This window comes from Paroedura picta, chromosome 3 (genome assembly GCF_049243985.1).
Source record: "Paroedura picta isolate Pp20150507F chromosome 3, Ppicta_v3.0, whole genome shotgun sequence".
Lineage (NCBI taxonomy): Eukaryota > Metazoa > Chordata > Lepidosauria > Squamata > Gekkonidae > Paroedura > Paroedura picta.
The window spans coordinates 109216823-109243174 of NC_135371.1; the positions used below are offsets into that span (position 1 = coordinate 109216823).

General features: G+C 44.0%; 1 protein-coding gene and 1 pseudogene across 3 annotated transcripts in view; one reads left to right on the top strand and one right to left on the bottom strand.

The window, feature by feature from the left end:
• Window positions 1–7581: 7581 nt before the first annotated feature.
• LOC143832561 (rho GTPase-activating protein 7-like) overlaps window positions 7582–26352 on the top strand; it is a 221191-nt gene continuing 202420 nt past the window's right edge. Inside the window, exons 1-2 of one of the 3 annotated variants that reach the window (XM_077327149.1) lie at window positions 7582–7659; window positions 8801–8957. In XM_077327149.1, coding sequence (XP_077183264.1) covers window positions 8891–8957 — 67 coding nt within the window. In that variant the 5' untranslated portion in view covers window positions 7582–7659; window positions 8801–8890. Of the gene's footprint in view, window positions 7660–8800; window positions 8958–26352 lie in introns of those variants that run through there. The other 2 variants (XM_077327147.1, XM_077327148.1) reach the window with 2 other exon arrangements.
• Window positions 10833–10979, bottom strand: LOC143834581 (U2 spliceosomal RNA; annotated as a pseudogene).

Genomic DNA, 26352 nt, shown 5'->3' on the forward strand with positions numbered 1-26352 from the left:
ATGATCAGTAGGTTTATAGAAATGACTAGAGGTAAAGCCCATTGTATTTTCTAATACAATGGGCACTAGCCTGGGCGCTGCTGGCCCTGGCAGCTGGTGGGCCCCTTCCGCCGCACCAGCCCCTCCACCTCCCGCCGAGGGCCCAGCTTCAGCACAGTAAAGCCTATACCCTATCCTCCCCCCTGAGGTCCCCGCTTCAGCACTGGGAAAGGAGCAGGGCTGCCATGTCTTCGACGTGGTGGCCCTGCTCCTTTCCCGGCGGTGAAGGCTCTGCCCCCGGCCCCCACACCTTCGAGTCTGGGATGGGCCAATCGGGAGCCGTGCGCTGCACGGCTCCCGATTGGCCCCTTGGCCCTGGACTGACAGTTGGAGGGGCCAATTGAGAGCAGCTCTCAATTAGCCCCTTTGAGTTTTTATCCTGGACTCGCCTGCTTCTTTCTCCTTCCACATTGCCCTTACTGCATTATTACTACTGCCTCCATGGAGCGGTTTACAGATACTGCATTATTACTACCACTTCCACAGAGTGGTTTACAGATATGCTTGAATAGTCAATGATAAGAGTAAATTGCAGTGTTGCCAGAGGGGTAGGGTTCAAAGCGGTTATTTTACAATGTTGCTTCCTTAAGCAGTTGCTTTACAAGAGTCAGAGATAAGCGAAGGGTCCACCCAGCAGGCTGAATTGCTCAAGAAGTTAAGTTTTTTTTTTTGAGGGGGGGGGGTCAGTGTTGACTTCAGGTTTGAGAGAGGCAACTGGAGATGCAGGTCTGTATGGAGAGTAGAAGCAATCACCATGCAAGTAGTGCTATGAGAAGTTAGTGGGGGAGCTAGTGGGAGAGAGCTGGGGCAGATCCCTTTGCCTACAAAGATGAACAACACTCTACAAATTCTAAACTGTTACAAAGAAGATCAGATGAGCTTGGTGTCTTGGAAGCAGAAAAGTCTGATCATATCAAAAGCAATAGAAGTCAAGGGAGATAGAAACAGCAAGAGTCCTGATTTGGTTGCAAGATCCTTAGTGATGATGAAGATAGTTATGGGGATGGTGGTGAAGAAAATTGAGATGGAGTAGATTTGGAATTTGGAGGCACTTTTGTTACCCAGCTGGGTGACCAGTCACAGTTTTCAGAGCTCTCTCAATCCCTCCTTCCTCACAGGGTGTCTGTTGTGGGGAGAGGAAGGATAGATTAGTGTAGGTTTCTTTGAGACTCCTGGTAGTAAACTGGTTACAAAAAACCAGCTCTTCGAAGGGTAGAAGTGGAGATTATTTGTCTTTGGAGGGGGAGGATGATCCAAGGGATAGTTGGGTGGATGTTCTTGCACACAATAGGAAAGGGGGCAACACAAAGTGATAGGCTGGCAGGGAGAATAGAAAAATAGCAAAAGGTTTTTATGATAGCAAAGGAAAAAACAAATGCAGAATATATAGGCTGAGTTTCTCTAAAAAGCAGTGAGATGGGGGTGAAAAACAACTGAATTTTTTGGAATTCCTACCAATTTAGAAACTGACTTGAACTGCTGTGATCAAAACAGCACTACCTTTGCGTGGTGTGACAGGTTTGTAAAACATTTTTTCAGTTTGGAAAAAAAAACAGGCTGTCTTGAAATTAATAATACAGAGCAGGTGAAACATGTAAACTAAGCAAACCAGCAGAGGGAGTAGAGAGATCACTGGAGATAATCTGATGTTTTCCAATGTTTCCACTTCTAATAGCAGATCTTGATTAACTTACTTCTCTGGGAACACAAAGGCAATTTGAATTGGACCTTGTTCCATAAATACTACCTAGTGAAGCTGGTGATATTTAGGGAGGGATTTGCGTGATGGATTATTGGCACATGAGTAGTTACATGCTGCATTTCCCACAGTTTCCAGTTCAGAAACTAATATTAAGTTTAATGTAAATAACACAGAGATGACTACCTGCATTTGGCTTCATAGTTTTGCTTCAGCAGCAGCTTCTGCATATCACTTCCATCTCTCACATATTTCAAGATGTATGAACCTATTCATTTGTTCTCTGTCTGAAAATTTTCCTGGAAAATCTATAAATGAATTTCAGGTTCACTACAGAATCTTCTCCCTTTCACACCAATGAACAGATAGAAAAAGCTCATCAAAGGTTTATTTTACTCAATCCATCTAGTGACGCTTTTCCTCACCTTCAGATTCCATGCTATGAACTTCACAGACTTAGAACTATTACTAGCAGCAAAGCCCGTTCCTAAGAATGGGCTTTGAAAGGGACCCCCCCCTTACCAGGCCTAATGGTTCTCCGCGGCTGGAAGGGCCCCCCCCCCCACGGCCGGGATGCTTTTCCAGGTGTGGGAAGCACACTCAGCGCCTCCGTGAGGCACCAGGTGTGCTTCCCAGCCTGGGAGAAGTGCTCCCTCCCCACCGGCTGTTCTAGCAGCCAGGCACGTCTGTGAGGCAAAGGGTGAGGGCTCGGTCAGGGAGGGCGGGAGCTGTAGGGGCAGGGCCAATTAGGATGCAGCTGGCTGTACCCTGATTGGCCCTATTCCAACTCGCACAGCCGGACTGTTCATCCCCCAAGGCTGTTTCACAAATATATATAGGAACCAATGGATAAGGATATGTAAAGAATCCTTCTATGCAAGGCCTCAAATTAAGGGCCTTTCTGTAGAGTAGTCGAGAGTTCTGTGGTAAATATATACTTACTAGGGGCAAAGCCCGTTGTATCCAAGAATACAACGGGTGCTAGAGCTTGGTAATGGGAAGAGGAAGGGGAGGAGTTGTCCAGTCTGTAAGGGCATGGGGTTGAATGTGTGTGTTGTGTGGCAGATTGTGGTGGCATGGTGGCAAATGAAGGTATGGATGTGGAGATATGGGTGTCAAGAACCTGTGGTGTGGAATGTTCGTTGAGTGTGGGAGAGGACTGACCTTTGGGAATTTTGGCATAGTGGTTACAGATGAGCTTTCCAGAGCCATGTCCTCAAATATGTGAAGGGAAAATCAGACTGGAGACTCTTCTTAGGGGAAGATTACATGGCAACCAATTCCTCCCAGTTCTGCGTCATTTCCCTTCTTGTGTGAGTTAGGCCACATTCACCGAAATGCCTCTCTGCCCTAATACACATGGGGTAGTCACAGTACACAGGTGTCTACTCTGTTCCTTCTGTCTCCCATGTTTTCACTGTTGGTAAAATGTTATATGCCCACATGCTTCTTTCATGGTTGCTCCTTAGAGGAATGGATTTTTGTATCCTATTGCTTACTACCCAAAGGAGTCTCAAAGCGGTTTACAAACACCTTTTCCATTCGTCTCTCCACAATAGGCAACCTATGAGGTATGTGGGGTTGTGAGAGATCTGAGAGAACTGGGAATGGGCCGCAGTGACCCAGCAGGCCTCAGATGTCTCAAAGCATTTTCCAATCATCTTCCCTTTCTCTCCCCATAGCAGACTCCACATGAGGGAGGTGGGGTAGCGAGCCTCACAGGGAAGCTGGCAACCCTAAGAGGAAGACTCTATGTGCACAGCAGTCTTGACCTTAGTAAGGTTTTTTATACTGTTTTTTTATTTGCCAGGACAAGGTTATTTGCCAGGCCAATAAGTAATTTCAGTTACTATGTGTCTCCAGACATTTACTTGTTCTCTATTTACAGTTTCAGGCTGTAAATATTTATTTAGATCTTCCTGCACTTTTCAGACTCACAGGACTGATGCTGGTCTGCCTGTCTGCACCCCAGAATACAAACAATTGCTGGTAAGGATTGGCCATAACCCATAGGCCAGGAGGGACACTCCTGCACCACTCCCTACCAACTGCAGGCAAAAATGGCTCATTTGAAGGCTGGACTCTGAGGCATTGTATGATTTTCAAGTCCCACCTCCAAACCTCCAGGAATATTTCCAACCCAGGGGTAGCCAACCTACAGGTGTGGCCTGGAGAGCTCCTGGAATTACAGCTCACCTGCAGAGTATAAAGATCAGCTCCCCAGGCAGAAAGGGTTACTTTGGACAGGGTTGTGGTAGAAAAGAAACATTTAAGGCTTCCCACACAGGTTGTTGTTGAATTGAAAGACGAGGCCTACTGCACAGGGTTGTTGTGCAGATGAAACAGGAGACAAAAGAGCCAGTTTCCTCTGCAGAATAATGCTGTGCAGTGGCCTCAAATCTGCAGAGAGTTGCAAAGAAGAAAGACACATGGCTTGGCTGTGTCTAACCTCCGGGCAGAGCAGTATTTTAAGTGAGAAGGGGCTTTTCTCTGGCCTCCCTGTCAGGCAACTCTTTGGCAGAAGGGGAAAGTCCCCCCCTCAAAAGGAAGGCCCTCAGACTCCCCTGATTGCTCTTGGAAAGGCCTCCTCCCCTCAGTCAGAGGCTGTTAGAGGCTCCTTCGCAGCAGGCCTGAAGGGGGGAGGGGGAGCACTCTGCAGCCTCCTGCCAGCTCTGTCAGGGTTCTGAGGCAATTTACATTTGGACATGCCTTGGGGCAAAAAGGGCTGGCGCAGCCTGTCCAAGCCTCTGTTCTCATCCCCCTTGGCAGCCCTACTGACCTCTCCCTGCGGTGGTCAGGAGCAGACTGGCAGCCAGACTGGGCTTGGTGAATGGAATTTTGGTCTGTCCTGGTGAGGGGCCAATAGGAAGGCGCTTTGCGCGCCTCCCCATTGGCTGCTTGGCCCTGGATGGGCCCTCTGAGTTTTTATCCTGGACAGGGCCCTCCCTAACTCCTCCCCAGGTGGCCTTACCCTTTTATTTAATAGGAGCGGTTAAAGATTAGTTACATTTTTATACTGCCCCCCCTTGTGGCTCAGGGAGGAAGGAACATGAAATCCAATAAGACATATACAACATTAATTTATTAACTGCATCAATCACAGCAACAACACAGAACATTTAATATTCAATTTCTTACTATTAAAATTTTGACCATAACCCTGCAGATTATTCAATTTGGGAGGGGTTTTTTGGAGGGTCCAATAGATGTTGTCAGTTCACTGGCCTCAATGAAATGCTTGGCAAAAGAGCTCCATTTTGCAGGCCCTGTGGAACTGTGCTAGTTCCATCAGGGCCCTGATCTCTGAGAGCTCATTCTACCACATGTGGGTCAGGACAGAAAATGACCTGAATCATAGAGTTGGAAGGGACCTCCGGGATCATCTAGTCATATGCTCTGCATAATGCAGGAATTTAAAACTACCTGCCCACCCACTGTGACCCCAATTTTGTGCCCAAGTGCTCCCTCCACCAAAAATCTCCAGAATCCAGCCAGGCCTGGAGGAAATTCACCTAGCATGCCACGGAGGCAATTAGCAGTCCCCTGACATATACCTTCCTGCCTGCCCATTCACAATCTGCCTAAATTCATAATATCCCAAAATAATTCCTGGCAGTCCAACAAAGTAGAAAGGAAGGGGGAAAAAGGAACCAATGATTGCTGTGCAATAAAGTCTTTGAAAAAAGTCTGTTGTTTATTGGACTAAATGACAAAACGAGTTTCCGGAGTTGCAAATTGCTCATTATCAAACACTCAGTGGTGTTACCTAAGCAGAAATATGCTTAATCATTATATAATATTACTAATTAATACAATAACTATAAGATGATCCTCTTACCTTTTAGAAGTAATGTTCAAATGCTCATACATTCAATTTCTTACAAAATATTCCTCTGGGGAAAAGAACCAACAATCAATTATACATAAACTATTGAAAAAAATCTTTACTATTGGAAAATTTCATATACAATACCTCTTAGTATCACCTCAGCCACAGGCTCATCACAATCATGGAGGCCTGAATGATGCACTTCACCGTAATAAGACCCCATTAGAACCTTTTTGCTGTTACAACATAAACCTTTCCAAACCCATCCTCACCATCTTTGTAGCCCTCCACTGGACACGCTTCAGTTTCTCCACATCTTTCTTCAGTTGTGGTGCCCAAAACTGAACATAGTACTCCAAGTTACCAGAGTGGTGTGAAGTGTTAACATCACCTTGCATGATCTGGACACTATACATCTTTTAATATACCATGCTTCCCCAAAAATAAGACCTACTCCAAAAGTAAGACCTAGCAATACTTTTTCATGCACTGCTAGTATATGTCGTCCCCTGAAAATAAGACCTCCCTCTAATTGGCCTTGCCTTGGTCAGGCCATGCCCACTCCCACCCAGCCAGCCAGGGTCTCTCTGCTAGCATTGTGGGCAGTTTGCCCCTGGATGCTCCCCAGGACACAAGTAAGTGCCCTGGGGGGGCCTCCATTCCCGTTGGCCCGGGAAGCCTGGAGCCAGCAGGGGGGTTGGAGGGAGGCTTCCCGTCCCTCACCCCCCCCCCCAGACTTTTCTGTCATATTAAAATGATGATGATGCAGGAAACTGGTAGATCCTTCCCCCCCCCCCCGGTACATCCCTAAAAAGACAGAAAAGTCTATGGGGGGGGGAGGGAAGCCTTCTTCCCCCAAGAGCTCAGGTGCAGAGTGGGGTTGGTCCTAATGATAAAGCCAGTGCCCCTATAGGCAAATGGTTGCAGAGGGAGATGCTAACATGCTTTGTTGAGGGGCCCGTGTGCTGTATTCAAGTGCAGGTTTGGAGAACACTGGCTGGCAGCAGACATTGCCACCACCACCACATGGGCAAGCCGTGCAGCCCTTCCCTTTCCTTCCCACCCACCCCTTACGCTTATATCAGTGGTCCGCAACCTTCCAAAGGCTGCGGACCGGTGGTGGTGGGGATCGTGCGACCATGCATGCTGTGCACGCGCAGCCACGCATGCGTGGCAGGGTGTATCGTCAAGCTTTTAGCTTTGTTAGTTTATTCCAAACAAGTCAAATTTCCTCGACTTGAGAATTTGCTGGTCATTCTGGGGCCCCAGGACATAATGCCTCAACCAGGGCCAGGGCTCATTTCCCACCTCCAGAAAACAGAAACGGGGTTGTTTTTGCCTGCTCAACTTGTGAGAAGGTTGGACATAGTCATATAAGCTGGCGGTCCCCACAGCTCCCTCTCCCCGCCCCCCCCCCGCAGTAAGAAACTTCCCAGGCCGCAAGCAAATTGGCTGCAAAAGCGGCCGATTAGCTTGCGGCCTGGCAAACTTTGTTTTGCGGGCGGGGGGGAGAGGGAAGCAGGGCCGTGCATGCGCAACGTGCGTGCACGGCATGGCCAAGTGTGCACATTTGTGCCATGCGTGGCTGCAAATGCAGCTGTGTGGACCTGCTGTACATGTGTGCATGCGCGAAGCCGCTGCGCATGCAAGTTTGCAGAAAAATCTGAAATGTTTAAATTTCCCCAAAAATTCTTTAAAAAATTAAGAAGTGTTGTCTGCACATGCACAGACAATGCATTTATTGCCACCAAGAACCAAGGACTTGCTGACTCATCAGTGGGGGAGGGGGGGGGAGATGAGATTTCCTCTCCTGCAAGTTTCATACCTTCCCCCCCCCCTTGTAGCCACTATAAAAAGACCCCTGGACTGATCTAAAGGGGGCCATTGCCGCTGCAGAGGAGGAATGCCAGCAGTGACCTCGCTGGTGGGAGAGAACTCCCAGCCCGGGCATTCTCTGGGCAGCGTGTGTGTGTGTGTGTGTGTGTGTTGGCATAGCAACAGGGGGCGTGGCTGAGCTAGGCGTCAGTTAAACGGATGGCCTGACATTGCTCAGACTCTTTTCCCCTTCAGGGCGCCCGAAGATGCGAAATAGGTAACTATTTAGGTAATAGGAGATAGGTAACTCAAAACAGAAGTATTGTCTATGAAACTGGATACTTTCTTCCCATCTGTTGCTTTCAGAATGTATGGCAGGTACCTTTTAAGTATTTATCCATTCATATAACTCCATCAAAGCATATGGCAGGTTTTTTTTTTTTACAAAGTCACAGCAAATCAGGCAAAACATAAACAAATACAGGTAAAATGACATACTATACAGAATTCAGAGAGACAAGTAGACTATGAATAGGAAAATGTATCCTCAAGATTTAGTAAGGTGACATTCAAAAATATAATAACTGAATGCTTATAATGCAACTTCCTTGGATTCTGACATTTAAAAAATATTGTTATTGTTAGCATACTATTACTTCAAACAAGGTTTCCAAGAAGTTGAATTCCTTCTCATCGCAAAAATGCACATATTGAAAGTAAGTGAAAAAACAAAACTGCAATATCCCACCATACACAGCGTGCCTATATATGAAAGAATGAGAAATATATATATGTATTTGTAGAAACACCTATTCAGAGGTTCACAGAAGAAAGGATGGTGTTTTATCACAATCTAGAGAATCTACTCTCTTTTCTCTGGGTACTTGCAGAACATTGGGAATTAGCATTAAAAACTTTGATTTTCCTTTGAAATATTATTATGAAAACATTTACACTACCAACAAAGAGTCCACATAGGAGTTTTTTGCACACTTTCTTCTATGGGCCACCATTTTCCTTGCAGAAATTGTCATTTTTATACTTTGTATGAGTTGTTGAGTGTTAATATTTAAAATGTTTGTTCTTATGGTTGTTATGGCCTATGGCTTCAACATTAAAACTATTATCAAGAGTAAATTTCTTAAGAGTGAGGTTGTATCCACATTTACTTAGATGTGAGCCCTCCTGAAGTAAATTATGGTAGATACAGCATTGATCAAATGGTAAGTAGCTGAGCAATTGACAGAGTGGGTTTTGTGCTAGGACACACTCCTTATTTCTGTTTTGTTCATTTTGTGTCTAGAATATAGTGTGACACTTGGTTTGGACTGGCCTTCAGTTTATTCTGAAGGGATTATTTAATGCTGAGTCTATAGCTGAATATGTAGCTGAGTAATGGTGGTGTGATTTGGTCATAGAGGCTGGTGCAGAGACAGGTGAACCTTGTTAAAAGACCAGGTGCCAAAGTAGAGGAGCAGGCGTATTTCACATAATGTCCCAGTGGAGTTATGAAGAAAGGAAGAGGCAGTTTGAGAGAAGGGCTTGCAAAGTGTAAACTTTTAAGGGAGCTCAAAGGTAAGTTCTCTCTTGTAGGTATTAAGACATTGAGGGGGAGGGGGATTGGAGTAAAGTGAAAGAGTTAAACAATATGCCTGGTCTCTCCCATGTACATTCTTTACTGAAATAATAGCTCCTGCAATTACACAGTGTGAAAGAAAAAGAAGATGGATGCAGGGGAAGATTATGGAACCACATGTAATCTATTGTTCCTCCCCAATGTTGGTTTATGTAATGGGGTGGGATTGTACTGTTGTTTTTCCTTATCTTAGATGTGGAGTGTTTGGTCTTTAACCAAACACAAAATTCTGAGTGACTGATGTAAGCACTTTTTAAAAATCATTGTATTCTCTGCAAGTTATTGCTAGATGGTAGTCTTTTCTGTATTTTGTTGGTGTTCTTATAGTTGACTTGCTTGGTTATTGCTCTTAAAGGTAGACAGTGAGAGTCCTCTCTTACCTTCTCACTATATGGAAATTGCTTTCTGTGTAAGAAGGTGTGTGCTTTTAGTAAAATATATGAAATGAGGATTAAAATGCTGGGAAAACACAGCTCTGGCATTGTGAAATTTTAGATAACAGCTGAGATCACAACCACCTTCAGAGAAGAGGTAAGTCCCACAGAATTCATGCAGCTCCTATTAAAAAAATAGAAAGCTGCACAGTAAAAAAAAAGTCTTCCTTTTTGTTAGCGTCTGTATTTCTTGTTACCTGACACTTTCCCCTGTATATTACATGGATAAGCTCTACTCCTTTTACATGCACACACAACTTAAATTTGCATGCCAATCACACACACATACCTTGTTTGTTCTTGAGTTATGGTAAATATCTATGTGCATTGCTGGCTTGCACTTGTGACTGAGTCAGTGTGAGACTTGAAGGAACATGGACCAACTCAGAAATTCGTTAGTAAAACAACTTTGGTTTCAGAAGTAATTTGCATGTGTTTGCATTAAGACATGCACTTTCTCTTAATTCACTCTTGATCTTCCTTGGTGTGCTTCTTGATTGTGTTTATACTGGTGTGAGGCTGAGTCAATTTATACAAAATTTGCAAGTCATAAAAACACTGAAAGTGGAGATCTGAGCAGGCAAAAATAGAAGAATTGAGGTGGACTTAAGGCTAGCTGATCATTTGTTTCTCTGTATAAACTCATCTAATCGCTATAATGTATTTTTTTAAGCCTAGTGACTCTGGGTGGTGGGGATTTTTTCCCATTCAATAATTCTTAGTGCTAAGCATTTCCTGATGATAAAACAACAGGGGCCAATCTTATTCCCAGTGGGTGGGGTGTTGTGATCCTGGGATGTGGGAGGCAGGAAGGAGGGAGTGAAATGAATACCATATGTTGTCTGACTTTGCTTCTTAAGTTCGCAGAGTGTCCCGCTATTGAGATTCAGATACTAGCTTCAGCTATTGGTCAATGAGCTATCCTGGGAATCAGTTTGGAATGTACAGATGAGCATAGGGCAAAATGTGCCTTCATGGGTACAAGCCTAGAATTTTTCACTGGCAATTCTGCTGACTTCCATCCCATGGTTAATTGCCAAAATGGGCCTCAGTCTTTAGGATTTTTTTAAAGATTCTGTTACCTGGTTATTACAGATGTTATTGTGGCCCTATTATTGTACAAAAAGAGAAGAACAGCATTTACTGTTATCTGTTCTGACTATATATTGGAGCAGTCTAAAATAATGCTCCTTTTCTTTTCTTTTGCTCCCCTAGAACCCATCAAAGCTGCTTACAAAACTATTTTTAGTATTAGCCATTGCTTGCTCTAGGAACTGTAGGCTGATGGAATTCAGAACTTTTAGACTGTATGTCATTTTAAGGCCACCCATAGTGTTCTTGCATAATTCCTAGTCCTGTCGCCCTGATGAGGGCAGAAAGGCATGGTATACATTTTATAAACAGAAAAATTAAATGTATATATAGGTACTGAAAATGCATCCTTCCTCCATCAGGCACATATTTTCCCCATAGCCATGAGAAAAGTACTTATTACACTTGATCTTAGCCAAAAGGCCGAGAAGCGATAGAAGTACTTATTGATAAAACTCAACTGCTTTCAAGAGTCGGTTTTGAGGACTCAGAATTCTTGGTCAGATCAGCTAGATAACAGGGAACATTATGCTGAAGATGACTTGAACAATAAATTGCTGATACATGCTTGAAACAAGCTGCATCAGGAAGGCTTTTTGTATAAACACATGCTGTTTGGGAAGACAACTGCACAATGTTATATTCCTGTTTTTCCCTTCCTATCAAAATGGCTGACTGACAGGTTTTTACCAGCATAGAATGATATCATGCAGTTAATACTTTAGGTTGTTAGGTTGCCACCCTCCAGGTGGGATATCAGGATCCCCTGGAATTGTAGCTCAGCTCCAGGGAACAGAGATCAATTCCCCTGGAGAAAATTGCTTCTTTGGAGGATGGACTCCATAGCATTATACTCCACTGAGGTTCCTCCCTGCACCAAATTCCACCCAGTCCTAGCTCTACCCCCAGAGTATCCAGGTATTTCCCTAACTGTGTGCCACATGGCAGTTGATAGAGCTCATTTCATTTGTGGGGAGATCTACCCAGAGTATACATGTAAAAGGCAAAATATGAAAAGGTTAGCCGGCATTAAAGCTTTCCACTTAATGTTTACCTTTTAAAGATTTCCATTGGAACAAATCTATTTGCTGAGATGTTTCTTCCTATCTCTATTTAATTTGAGGTCTGTTTATGTCTTGGAATGTGACATTTTATTTCGCAGCTGTGGCTGTTTTGGACTCCAGAGCTATTGGCAAAGCAATGTGAGTTAAAGCAGTCCTATGATTGTACATTGCAAAGGATTTATTATTCTGATGGAAAAAGTGAAATAAATGGTGTGGCTTAAAGCTACGTAAAAGAGTTTCCTTGATTGAAAATGTTGATTGGTCATGCTGTGATCACAGGATATCTCTTTGATTTCTGAAGCCCCAGCACTGAATTAACAACCAGCCACCATTATCAGCCTTGGCAGGGTGGGGGGGAGTGGCACGGCACACAAGGAAAAGGATCAGCGGGCTGCATGGTTGGCAGGGAAGGGCCTGACCCTGGTGGCAGTCTGACCATGGTGGCCTGCAGGGAGCTGGTCAGTAGGGGTGGAGCCTTAGAGACTGGTGTCAGAGGTCTGGCTGCATCCCTATTTAAGGGATTATCCCTATTAAAGGGACTATTATTCCCTTCTTCCCTTTTTAAGGTTGCTGTTGGGTTCTGGCCCTCAATTGTCTGCAATCTAATTTACTTGAAGTATGTTTACAAAAATTTCTGTCAGAAAAACCTACAATAGGCCTAGACTTTAGCCTTTTATATATATGATGAAGGGATGCTATTAACAAAGAAGACTATGTAAATAGCCTTTGATGATAATTCATGTGTTTTCTCAGCAGCTCGATAGCCACTCTGATTTCTAACTAGATGCACATGTGGGAAAGGAAGCAATATTGTACATCTATGAGGGTATGTCAGTAACTGTTTAAAAATGTGTTTTCTGTTTTAAATTGTGAGTTCAGCCTCAAAGGACAAACTTATATATTTTGATAAGTGACTTAAGGAATGGCAAGATAACATTGCATTTCCTTTGAGAATTTAAAGCCAAATCACAGAGATTGCAGTTTAATCTCTGGGTTTCATATCATTATACTGAATAAAAAGATGGACAGTCCCAGTTCTACCATTGCAGTACATGGACAAATTTATTATTCTTTTTGCTAACAATATTCCAGTACTTAAATTTCATTGGGAGGCAAACTTTCATGCCTTATCAGGATAGAACTTTTCCTCATGGGGAGTGATGTGAAATGGAATTGGTACTAAACTCATTTGAGGATTGTGTCATCTGTACTGCATATGAGAATTTCCAGAAATTTATTCTTAAGTAATAAAATACTTTTTAAAACACATGTTAGGTGTATAACCATGAAATGTCAGCATTCCTACAGAGTGTACATGGGTTGGATCAAGTAGAAATTTCAACTGGGAGCAAGAAGGTTGTTTTTTCTCTGCTACTGAAGATCTCCACTCCCTCTTTATGCTGTGCTTGAGGTTTCCAGTACCCTTTATGGAAATTATTTTGATCAGTGAAGCATTCACATGAGATCTAGACCAATGTACTTTTAAGAATAAAGAGTACCACTAAATTAAATGGTAACATAAAAACAATGCTAGCTGGTGATATTACAAAGTCGAAAACCATCTAACAATATTGTGGTGGTTCAGTAACTGTGGAAGAATTTCTGTCCTATCCACTGTAACCAATGCATGCCGTTGGTTATTTCAAGCTGAAATACATCTCTACTGCAAGAATAGCCAGTTAACAACTCTTAACTCCTTGGAGGCCTTTGAACAAAACCTCCTGAGGTCTTCTGCATTTTATATTGTCGCTATTATTCCCTTGAATCTGTTTTCTTTCAATCCTGTCTGGAGGTAATTCCATTCCTTCTAGGGAAGGCTCACCCCTTACTTGTATTTATAAGCACACATTTACTGCCAAGTTACTATAGGGTGGCAACTGTTTAACTGAACTCTAGGGCAGGCTACTTCTCTACTTCCCCAAATGTTTTAACACTCTTTGCTCCAAGTCAGAAGTAATTTAAGATAGTCATGAGTCAGCTGCAAATTCACTGCAAATGTAAAGCTGCATGGGCTTCTACATATTTAAATCTGAATTCTGTGATTCGTTCCCTGACTGCTGCTTTGGGCAATATTATGGGCTGCATCCATTTATGACCAGCTCAGGGTAGCTTGCTATACTTTTCTTCTGAGTGGAATAGGCTAAAACACAACCCTAAAGATATTTGTAGTGTCACATAGGATACCACAGCATCACAATTTGCCATGGGCGGTCAGCCAGGGATTGAACTCTGGAATTCTCTGTGATGGTGTGAGGTAGCTGGGGTGTACCTAATAAGACTGCATACTATTTATTTTGGTTATTTATATTGATTGTATGTCATGTGTATAATATAGCCAGGAGCAACAGCCCCAAAGAAAATAACTAAAGCTACCACTTGATTTTATGATGAATGCCTAAATAAAAAGAAGGCACTGAGACAAACCTTTAAGCTTACTATCAAAACAGGGTTACAGGACAACCAGGGCTTTTATGATAGAATAAAATCTGAATACTCTGCCCTGGTTTCACAAAACAAGCCAACTTTTTATTTTAAAAATTGGGAGGCACTAAATAAGGCACTTAAATCATCTAATAGCCGAATATTCTGGAAAACAGTTTACAAAGCCCTGAGCAACAATAATAATCCAGCACATTCAATCGAGGCCCCCAAATGGGTAGACCATTTTCCAAAGTGGTTTACAACCTCAGGATCAAGTGACAAAAAGTCTGTTCTGGCACCCCTGAGATCTAATTTGGAATGGTCAGAGGTGAAGCCATTTGAGATTATGAGCTGATTAAAACTCTGATGCCTGGTAAAGCACCAGGCCAAGATGAATTTTCCCCAGAACTATTTATCCATCACGTGGACTGGTGGGCTAAACTGCTTGCAAATTTATTTTCATGGATCAATGACTCAGGGCAGATTTCAGAATCCTGGCTGAATTTCATCTTTACCCCAGTTTATTAAAAAAGCAATATTAACCTATCAACAAATTGCTGCCCAATCAGTATACTTTTTATTGTAGGCGAACTCTATGCCAAATATTTGCTACTAAACGTATAAAATGGACTGTAGAAAATAACATCATAGGGCCTGAACAAGCTGGTTTTAGGAAGCGGTGTTTAACATTAGACCACTATATGGTGTTATCCTTTCTTATTAAGAAATGTATAATACCTAAGAGGGGCAAATTATTTGCCACATTCATGGATTTAAAGATGGCATTTGACATTATTCCAAGAGAGAGGCTCTGGTACAAATTAGTAAATCTGTGAACTGATCAACGTCTTCAGTATCTTTTAAAACAATTACATGGTGAGAACACATGCCAAGTTAAAACACTATTGAAGAGAATCTAACATCTAAAATCCCCCTTTGATATTGGAGTGAAACAGGGATGTGTTCTTGCTCCACATCTGTTCAATCTCTTCCTTAGTAGGCACCTCCCCAAATAAATAAAAGACCAACCCATTATTACCCTATGCAGATGACACTGTTATCCTCTGAAGAACAAGGGTAGGATTAATTTGTTATTTTAAAGAATTTAGTGACTATTGTACTGAACATCAACTTGGAATAAATTATTAAAAAACAAAATAATGGTCTTTGTGAAGACAAGAGAAAAATATTTTTGGCAGATGAAATGAAATCAGATTGAGCAAGTGAATAATTTTAAATACTTAGGCATAAATATATCTTACAATAACAGATGGGCAAGACAGAGAAGGGAAGTTATAAGAACTGCAAATGGAAAAAATGGGTGTATTGGCCAAATTCTTCCATCAGAAGGGGGATAAAAGCTTGCTAGCAGTATTTAAAGTATTTAAAACTAAATTAATCCCTGAGTTCCTTTCTAGAATCCCAGTGTGGATTGAAGCTTTTACCAATTAATTGGAAAATCTACAATTTTCCTTCATTAGGCAATTATTAGAGGTTCCCAGTTGTGTATTAAATAGGATTCTTATAGCAGAACTTGGACAACATAAGCTTGAAACAAGAGCATGGCTGCTCACTTTTGGATACTGGCTTTGGATACATTTCCACCCACAACGTCAATGTCGTTGCCGTTGTCAATCATCATCATCATCATCATCATCTTTGTTCACCACAACTCTCGGCATGCCAGGTTGTGGTGGGTTACAGAATAAAACGCTGTAATACAATAAAACTCCCATTAAAACAAATTAGAGATTAACATTAACAAATATATACACACATGGCGATAAAACAAACCCACTCACACCACAGGACAACTCCTCCCAGCAGGGCGAGAGGGGAACATCTGTTGACCACCACTGATGGAACAGAGTATGGTGGGGTGTCTTCCTTAGGGGGCCAATCCCTGCACTGGCCTCAACCATAGACCTGTTGGAAGAGCTCCATTTTGTAGGCTGTACAGGATGCCAAAAGCTCCAAAAGCAGGGCCCGTAGGTCTTCTGGGAGCTCATTCCATCAGGTTAGGGGCCAGGACTGAAAAGGCCTTGGCCCTGGTCAAGGCCAGGCAAACTTCTCTAGGGCTGGGAATGACCCATAAGTTGGTACCTACAGAGCATAAGGCCCTGCAGGGGGTATAGGGCAACAGGTGGTCCTTCAGATACGTGGATCCCAGACGGCATAGGGCCTTAAAGGTCAAAACCAAAACCTTCTACCAGATCCAGGCTGCAACCAGCAACCAGTGCATTTGTTCCAGCACAGGCTGGATGTGGGCCCTCCAAGGTGCTCCTGCGAGGACCCTAGCAGCTGCAAGTTTTGGGTCAGAGAAAAGAGCAGGCCCGCATAGAGCAATTCTGGAGGCAACCATCATATAGATCACCATGGCCAAGTGTTCAGAATACAGATAGGGTGCTAGTAGCCTTGCCTGATGAAGATGGAAAAATGCCTGGTGGGCTACCTTTTTGGACCTACACCTCCATGGTCAATAAGGCATCCAAGGTCACTCCCAAATTCCGGGTCTGGGGAGCAGTGGTCAGTTGTGGCCAAGCCAGGATGGGTAAATGCGGTTCCTGTTCTACCATCTCTTTCTACTAAGCCATAGGACCTCTGTCTTGGAGGGGTTGAGTTTCAGGCAACTTTGCTCAAGCCATCCAGTCACAACTTCCAAACATCTGGCGAATGGTTCCAAAGGGCAGTCTGGGCAGCTGTCCATAAGGAGGCAGAGCTGGGTGTCATCTGCGTATTGATGACAGCCCAGCCCAAAGTTCTGCACCAGCTGAGCCAGTGGGTGCATAAAGATTTAAAGAGAGTGGGGGAGAGCATTGCCCCCTGAGGAACTCCACATATGGGAGCTGACAGGAATACGACAGCTCATCCCACACTGCCACACTCTGGGTCCATTACTGGAGAAAGGAGCAGAACCAGCCTAAGGCTGTACCCTGTATCCCCATCCCGGCAAGGCGGTGGGCCAATAGGTCATGGTTGACCTTGTCAAAGGTGGCTGACAGGTATAACATCACAAGAATGGCTGACCCGCTCCAGTCCAGCTGGCACCAGAGATCATCCGTTAGGGCAACCAATGCCATCTCCACCCTGTGGTCAGGATGAAAGCCTGACTGATATGGATCGGAAGCCAAAGTTTCTTCCAAGAAGGTCAGGAGCTAGTCCATCACAGCCCTTTCAACTACTTTGAAAAGCAAGATGTGAGACCAAGTAGTAGCTGGATGGGTCCCACAGGTCCAGCAATGGTTTCTTAAGTAGAAGGCAAACCACCACCCCCTTAAGCAGCACAGTGTTAGAAGTTTCTAGATAAAATGTTTATTATTATTATTATTATTATTATTATTTATTCCCCAGAATAAATAACCCCCAGAATAAAAAACCCACAATACAATAATTCCCCTTAAAAGCCCGGTTAAAATTACAAATGATAATAGCAAGCATGGTGGCAAAACCCACCTTCCCCTGCTGGGGCAACAGGGCAGCATCTGCTGGCCACCACTGATGGAGCAAAAATGTAGTGATCTTCCTTTGTGTGTGTGTGGGGGGGGGGCATTTTGTATATGAATCAAGTAGTGACCAAATAATATAGGAATATAGTTGATTTAAAAGCTGGTACTCTGTATATTGCTATTTCTATATATTCCACTGTTTTACTATAGAATCCAGCAATTATGCCAATAAAGGTATTCTGATTTAATCTATAGCCAGGAGATCCTAACATTTGCTATCTGTTTTATCTGGCCGCAGTGCTATCTTTTCCCTCTTAATAAAACAGTAAGAGGTGTTGGGGTGGCCTCAGTCCATGATGGGGGGGCAACAATTGGCCCCTTGGCCCCGGATTAACAAGTGGAGGGGCCAGTCGGAAGGCTCAAAGCGCCTTCCGATTGGCCCCCTTTACCAGGACTGACCAAATTTCCATTCACCCAGCCCAGTCTGGCTGTCAGTCTGCTCCTGACCACCGCAGGGAGAGGAGGTCAGTAGGACTGCCAAGGGGGATGAGAACACAGGCTGTGCCAGCCCTTTTTGGCCCCAAGGCTGTCCTAACTGTCATGTCCAACTGCAAATTGCCTCAGATCCTTGCCAGAGCTGGCAGGAGGCTGGAGAGTGCGCTCCCTCCCCTTCCCTCCCTTCAGGCCTGCTGCGAAGGAGCCTCTGACAGGCCCTGACTGAGGGGAGGGAGGCATTTTCCTTCAGAGAGCAATGCAGGGGAGCCTGAGGGCCTTCCTTTTGGGGGGGGGGGTTGGTTGACAGGGAGGCCACAGAAAAGCCCCTTCTCACTTAAAATACTGCTCTGGCCGGGGGTTAGACACAGCCAAGCCATGTGTCTTTCTTCTTTGCAACTCTCTGCAGATTTGAGGGCACTGCACAGCGTTATCCTGCAGAAGAAACTGGCTCTTTTGTCTCCTGTTTCATTTGCACAACAACCCTGTGCAGTAGGCCTCAAGTCTTTCAATTCAACAACAACCTGTATGGGAGGCCTTAAATGTTTCTTCTCTACCACAACCCTGTACAAAGTAGCCCTTTCTGCCTGGGGAGCTGATCTTTATACTCTGCAGATGAGCTGTAATTCCAGGACCTCTCCAGGCCCCACCTGGATATTGGCTACCCCTGAGTTGGAAATATTCCTGGAGGTTTGCAGGTGGGACTTCAAAATTGTACAACGCCTCAGAGTCCAGCCTTTAAAGGAACCATTTTTGCCTGCAGTTGGGAGGGAGTGGTGCAGGAGTGTCCCTCCTGGCCTATGGGTTATGGCCAGCCCTTACCAGCAACTGTTTGTATTCTGATGCGCAGACAGGTAGACCAGCATCAGTCCTGTGAGTCTGGAAAGTGCAGGAAGATCTAAATAAATATTTACAGCCTGAAACTGTAAATAGAGAACAAGTAAATGGCTGGAGTCACACGGTAACTGAAATGACTTATTGGCCTGGCAAATAACCTTGGCCTGGCAAATAAAAAACAGTATAAAAAACCTTACTAAGGTCAAGACTGCTGTGCACATAGAGTCTTCCTCTTAGGGTTGCCAGCTTCCCTGTGAGGCTCGCTACCCCACCTCCCTCATGGGGAGTCTGCTATGGGGAGAGAAAAGGAAGACGATTGGAAAATGCTTTGAGATACCTGAGGCCTGCTGAGTCACTGCGGCCCATTCCCAGTTCTCTCAGACCTCTCACAACCCCACATACCTCACAGGTTGATTATTGTGGAGAGACATATGGAAAAGGTGTTTGTAAACCACTTTGAGACTCCTTTGGGTAGTAAGCAATAGGGTACAAAAATATGTTCTTCTAAGGAGCAACCATGAAAGAAGCATGTGGGCACATAACATTTTGTCAACAGTGAAAAAATGGAAAAGAAAGAACAGGGGGGACACCTGTGTACTGTGACTACCCCATGTGTATTAGGGCAGAGGGGCATTTCGGTGAATGTGGCCTAATTCACACAAGAAGGGAAATGACGCAGAACTGGGAGGAATTGGTTGCCATGTAATCTTCCCCTAAGAAGAGTCTCCAGTCTGATTTTCCCTTCACATATCTCAGGACATGGCTCTGGAAAGCTCATCTGTAACCACTATGCCAAAATTCCCAAAGGTCAGTCCTCTCCCACATTCCACACCACAGGTTCTTGACACTCATATCTCCACACCTATGCCCTCATTTGCCACCATGCCACCACAACCTCCCACACCACACATTCAACCCCATGCCCTTACAGACTGGACAACTCCTCCCCTTCCTCTTCCCACTGCCAAGCTCTTGTGCCCGTTGTATTCTTGGATACAACGGGCTTTGCCCCTAGTATTAAAATAAATTTGATCCTAAAATTGTCTGGCTGCCAAACAGAGGTTTGGAGGTGATTTGCCATTGCCTGTCTCCCTGTCACAACCCTGCTATTCCTTGGAGGTTGTCCTTTCAAGCTCTAGCCAGGGGTGACCCTGCATAGCTTCCAAGATCTGACAGGAACAGATTTGCCTGGGCTATGCAGGTTGGTTAGATCACATGCTGTTTCACTGGTTCCCCTAAAGCCTCTGATGCCTCAAGCAATTGCTTAGACATGTAGATGTCATGGAGAGAACAAAAAAGGTGCTGTCAGCGTTCATCCTGTCTCAGTATCCCTGCAGAGTAATACTCAGTGGGATGTGAATCTCTGCCAGCTGCCTTCCTGGTTCAAGACTACAAATTGTGTCTGTATCTTCTTTTTTAGCCAGCTATTTGTTCAACCATCCTCTTGCTGCAGGAGTGCCTGCTCCTTGTGCTTGGCTTTATGACTGCTAGAATGCCTTAATTCACTTTAAGAGCTTGGCCCCATTGCATCCTTGCAGTATGGATATGTGGCTCTTACACATCTATGTAAATAGTTTGCAGTGATACAAAATCCTTACCAGGGCAGTAGGGATTTCACCTATGAAGTATTCACTTCATTCTGTGTGCACACTGAGGGAGCTTACAGTAGACAGATGGCAATATATTGGCAGTTGGGCCTCAAGGCCCTGTATACTCTCCTCGCTGTGGTAACATAGAATCCACAGGGACGTTTGCATTTCTTCTGTGCAAACTGCAGCCTGGCTTCATTATGGAAAGAAATCTTAAATGTCTGTAAATTTCTAGTGAGCAGTAAATTACAGCAAAGCAAGGCTTTATCGAGCTGCCAAAATGAATTCAGCCCTTAGAAAAGCAGTCTGTTTGTGTGCAAGTACTTGGCCTCCTAAGGGCCCTGACCTTGTAAGCAGTAACAGAATGCAGCTTCAGGGGAGGGGGGGCAGGGTCATGAGAAGCAGCTGTGAACGTGATGAGAATGTAAACAAAGGGCCAGATGCAAACTCCCCAGTTTGGGGGGGGGGTCACTTTTCCTGTGGTGGTGATATGCAGTGTTTCAAAGCTGAATTTTAGTTTATTTCAACAGGATTTCCCCATCCACCCCTGTTTTATTTGTCAAAAAGGTGAGACTGACAGTGTTTGAGTAGTGCTGACATCAGTCAGTCCCTTTGAATCTCTGTAACTAAATATCAGTGCAGCCAATTAGCCACTTGTGTATTTTAGTCAAAGGTTTCCTTCATGCTCCATCACGGATGTTTGGGGCTATACACAATGTACTGTTGTCTCGTCAAGCAAGTTAACACTAGTGACTTGAACTCATTCACATGTTACAAGAAAAGGAAGAGGAGGCCATCTGAGAGCCAAACAAGACATTTGCTTTTGTAAAGAATTGGACCTGGGTTCCTTGCAGCCCTACAGAAGCAGGGAATAAAGCAGAGACTATTGGGGGTTGGAACAGCACCATGAGAGGAGGAAGGGCTCCTGCCTTCCCCTCCACCCGCTTCCATACCATTTTTTGACATGACTGCCATCTTATGTGAATCTTTAGGAACCAAGACCCAACTCTTTAATTTGTCCTTTCTACTCCATTGCATCCCAAGAAGTAGCCTTTACACACTGCCTTTATTTCTTTTGTCCTACAGTGAGTTTGATTGCATGCAGATAACAGAACCATGAGACAAGAAGAAGAAAAGCTGGTTTTTTTCATCCTGCTTTTTACTATCCAAAGGAATCTCAAAATGTGCCAAGGCTAAAGTGGCTGAGTCTATATAGATTCACAAACCTGCTATCTGTGGACAAGAAGTGAGCAAGCCTCAAGTGGATGGTCCTCCTGAATCAAGTAGCTCTTGGGTTGTCCTAGGGAAGCCCTTTCCCACCCTCCTAAGTGATCCCTCATGGTGCTTACCTGACTTCCTATCTTGTTCATACCGACTCTGAAAAATGGGGCATTTCATGAAGTAGCCTTACTAAACTAACCCCATGCTCCAAATAAACACCAGCCCCATACAGACAAGATCTTTGATCTTCCTTTCAAGTTCTTTCTGGCCAGTGCCCCCATTTTTAGAAGTTTTCTCTTCAGAGATCAGAGGATCATATCTCTTCAGGATGCTCGGAAACTATTTGAATGTATGAATGAAACACATATACCATAGAAGAAAAAACTACCATCAAAACCAAGAAGATATCAAATGGGATTAATCCGAAAAGTTGAGGAGTCCACAGAAGGCAAAAAGACTTTTTTTTTCAAGTCTTGCTCAAGTAAGGAAAACAGAGCAGGATTCTGGCAAACAATGTCAGTCAATATTAGGGGAACTGAAACAAGTTGAGCATATAAGTAACAAACCAATGACTCCTAATTACTTATTTAATACACTGGAAACAGGAAAGCACCCAGAAAACCAGTTGAACAACTATATGGCGAAGGATTGCTAAAGGAAGACAGAGGAATGACACAAAATCTGATATCTTGGAATCCATGTATACAGTGAACAATACTATGTTGTTATTGTTGTTAGGTGCGAAGTCGTGTCCGACCCATTGTGTCCGACCCTTGCATAGATCTAAGCCAAAACTATATTTAGCCATCCTGTGCACGACCAGACCACTCGCCTTTCAATGACTCCTGCCAGCCACCTCCCCCACTGGCTTTCTTACCATCCACCTATTGTTGAGAAAGGCTGAGCTTGGACTTAAATTAGTTTACTTGATGCTATAACTCCATCTCTTGCTCTGGTAGACATCTTGCAGGTACCATGTTAAAAGTTAGATGGCCTGTTATGCCAGAAAAACTGGTAAAGAATTTCTCTTCTTTACTGCACAGAGTTCATCAGTTGTATGTGAGATCGCTCCTTGGCTTGTATAAGTCTGGCTTTACTGCATGCAGAGGTGGAGGTTTTTTAGGGGGTTGTGTGTGCATGTAAAATGTCATCAAGTCACAGCCAAGAGGCATATAAGGCAAGTGAGAGCAGCAGTTGTTGCCATTGCCTTCCTCTGCAGAGTCTTCCTTGGTGGTCCCCTGTCCAAATATCAAACCTTAGCATCCAAGATCTGATGCGATTAGGCTTTGCTGTACTGCCTTCCCTTCCTGGCTTTCATTACTGTACTTGATTATGCTGAAGCAGTAGAGCTACTTTTAGTTGAGTACATACACAGTCTTCAACATTTTCACCCAGTTCCAGTTTGTCAAGCTATTTCAGAGATTGACACTGCCCCCCCCCCCAGCAAACACATGGGCAGCTGAAATTTGCGGCTAAATTCCAAAGGGCTAAAACAGAGTCAATGTTGTTTATGAACTCTGAAACATATGCACTGATAGGAGGGCTCTGACTGTTTCCTTGCAGTAACATATGTGATGCATTAAACAATATGCTAACTTTTCACAATTTTACTACTTAAGCAAAGATTATTTACAGAACAGCCAAGCTTGATTTGACATCTTGTTTATAGCAGCCTTGCAGTAAAATTGGTATTTGAAGAAAACAAACATTGTCCAAAGAGAGGAATTGAAGCCCTAGAAGTTTTTGTGGGTGAGAAGATTGGGTAGCCATTTATGCATTACTTTGAATCAGTCAACTGCCCCAATTTTGAAGATGTAAGTGGAATAGTGCGGACTTTATTCATAACAAGTGGAGGGCATATCTTTAAACATAGCTGGTACGTATATAGTCCAAATAGCCATGTATCTAATTTTCAACATGGCCCCCTCTATGCGTATTTGAATTTGGGTAGTGGGACCATGGATAGACAAAACAGATATTTCTACAAACCTAGGAAAAGCCCCAGGCTTGCAGAAAAACCTGAATATATATATAAAAAAACCTTACTAAGGTCAAGACTGCTGTGCACATAGAGTCTTCCTCTTAGGGTTGCTAGCTTCCATGTGAGGCCCTCTACCCCACGTCCCTCATGGGGAGTCTGCTATGGGGAGAGAAGGGGAAGACAATTAGAAAATGCTTTGAGACACATGAGGCCTGCTGGGTCACTGCGGCCCATTCCCAGTTCTCTCAGACCTCTAACAGCCCCACATCCCTCATAGGTTGACTATTGTGGGGAGACAAAGGGAAAAGGTGTTTGAAAACCGCCTTGAGACTCCTTTGGGTAGTAAACAACAGGGTACAAAATCCGTTCTTCTAAGGAACAACCATGAAAGAAGAAGGTGGGCATATAACATTTTATCAACAGTGAAAAAATGGAGAAGAAGGAACAGAGTGGATGCCTGTGTACTGTGATTACCCCATGTGTATTAGGGCAGAGGGGCATTTCGGTGTCTGTGGCCTAATTCACACAAGAAGGGAAATTAGGTGAATTGGTTGCCATGTAATCTTTCCCTAAGAAGAGTTTCCAGTCTGATTTTCCCTTCACATATCTGAAGACATGGCTCTGCAAGGCTTATCGGTAACCACTATTCCAAAATTCCCAAAGTCCTCTCCCACACTCAACGAACATTCCAAACCACAGGTTCTAGACACCCATATCTCTACACCCATGCCCGCATTTGCCACCATGCCACCACAACCTCCCACACAATACACACATTCAACCCCATGCCCTTACAGACTGGACAACTCCTCCCCTTCCTCTTCCCACTGCCAAGCTCTAGTGCCCATTGTATTCCTGGATACAATGGGTTTTGCCCCTAGTTTGCTATAAAATCATAAAATCATAGAATCATAGAATCATAGAGTTGGAAGGGGCCATACAGGCCATCTAGTCCAACCCCCTGCTCAACGCAGGATTAGCCCTAAGCATCCAAGAAAAGTGTGTATCCAACCTTTGCTTGAAGACTGCCAGTGAGAGGGAGCTCACCACCTCCTTAGGCAGCCTATTCCACTGCTGAACTACTCTGACTGTGAAAAACTTTTTCCTGATATCTAGCCTATATCATTGTACTTGAAGTTTAAACCCATTACTGTGTGTCCTCTCCTCTGCAGCCAGCAGAAACAGCATCCTGCCCTCCTCCAAGTGACAACCTTTCAAATACTTAAAGAGGGCTATCATGTCCCCTCTCAACCTCCTTTTCTCCAGGCTGAACATTCCCAAGTCCCTCAACCTATCTTCATAGGGCTTGGTCCCTTGGCCCCAGATCATCTTTGTCGCTCTCCTCTGTACCCTTTCAATTTTATCGACGTCCTTCTTGAAGTGAGGCCTCCAGAACTGCACACAGTACTCCAGGTGTGGTCTGACCAGTGCCGTATACAATGGGACTATGACAGCTTGTGATTTTTATGTGATGCCCCTGTTGATACAGCCCAAAATGGCATTTGCCTTTTTTACCGCTGTATCACACTGCCTGCTCATGTTTAGTTTACAATCCACAAGTACCCCAAGGTCTCGTTCACACACAGTGCTACCTAGAAGCGTATCCCCCATCCAGTAGGCATGCTTTTCATTTTTCTGACCCAGATGCAGAACTTTACACTTATCTTTATTAAATTGCATCTTGTTCTCATTTGCCCATTTTTCCATCGTGTTCAGATCTCGTTGAACTCTGTCTCTATCTTCCGGAGTATTTGCCAGTCCTCCCAATTTGGTGTCATCTGCAAACTTGATGAATAGTCCCTCCACCCCCTCATCTAGATCATTAATAAATAAGTTAAAAAGTACCGGGCCGAGCACCGAGCCCTGAGGTACCCCGCTACTCACCTCTCTCCAGTCTGATGAAACACCATTGACAACAACTCTTTGAGTGCGGTTCTCTAATCAATTCCCTATCCACCTAACTATCTGAAAATCCAGATTGCAGTCCTTCAACTTATCCATCAGACCATCATGGGGAACCTTGTCAAAAGCTTTACTAAAATCCAAGTAAATGACATCAACCGAATTTCCCCGATCCAGCAAACCTGTTACTTGGTCAAAAAAGGAAACTAGGTTGGTCTGGCAGGACCTGTTGGAGACAAATCCATGCTGACTTCCTTGGATCACCAAATTGTCCTCGTTTGCTCTTTTCCAGTCCTCCGGGACATCTCCAGTCCTTAAAGAGGTTCCGAAGATGATGGACAAGGGCTATGCAAGTTCTCTGGAAAGTTCTTTGAGTACTCTCGGGTGCATTTCATCCGGACCAGGGGATTTGAACTCATCCAGTGCAGCTAAATGCCTCTCGACAACCTCTCTATCCATGTTAACCTGCCACCCAGACACTATCCTTTGGCTACGGCCATCTCTAGATATGCCTAAACACTTTGACCTGTGGGAAAAAACAGATGTAAAATAGGCACTAAGCCTTTCTGCTTTCTCTGCATCTTTCGTTAGAGTTTGTCCATCAGCACCCAACAGTGGGCCTATTGCCTCCTTTACTTTACGTTTGCTCCTCACATAACTGCAAAATCTTTTCTTGTTACAATGGGCTTCCCTGGCCAATCTTATCTCACTCTCAGCTTTGGCCTTTCTGATGATTGATCTACAGTGCCTAGTAACCTGTAGGTACTCTTTTTTAGAGCTCTGTCCTTCCCTCCATTTCCTGAACATTTTCCTTTTCTTTCTTAGTTCCTCTTGAAGTTCTCTGTTCATCCAAAT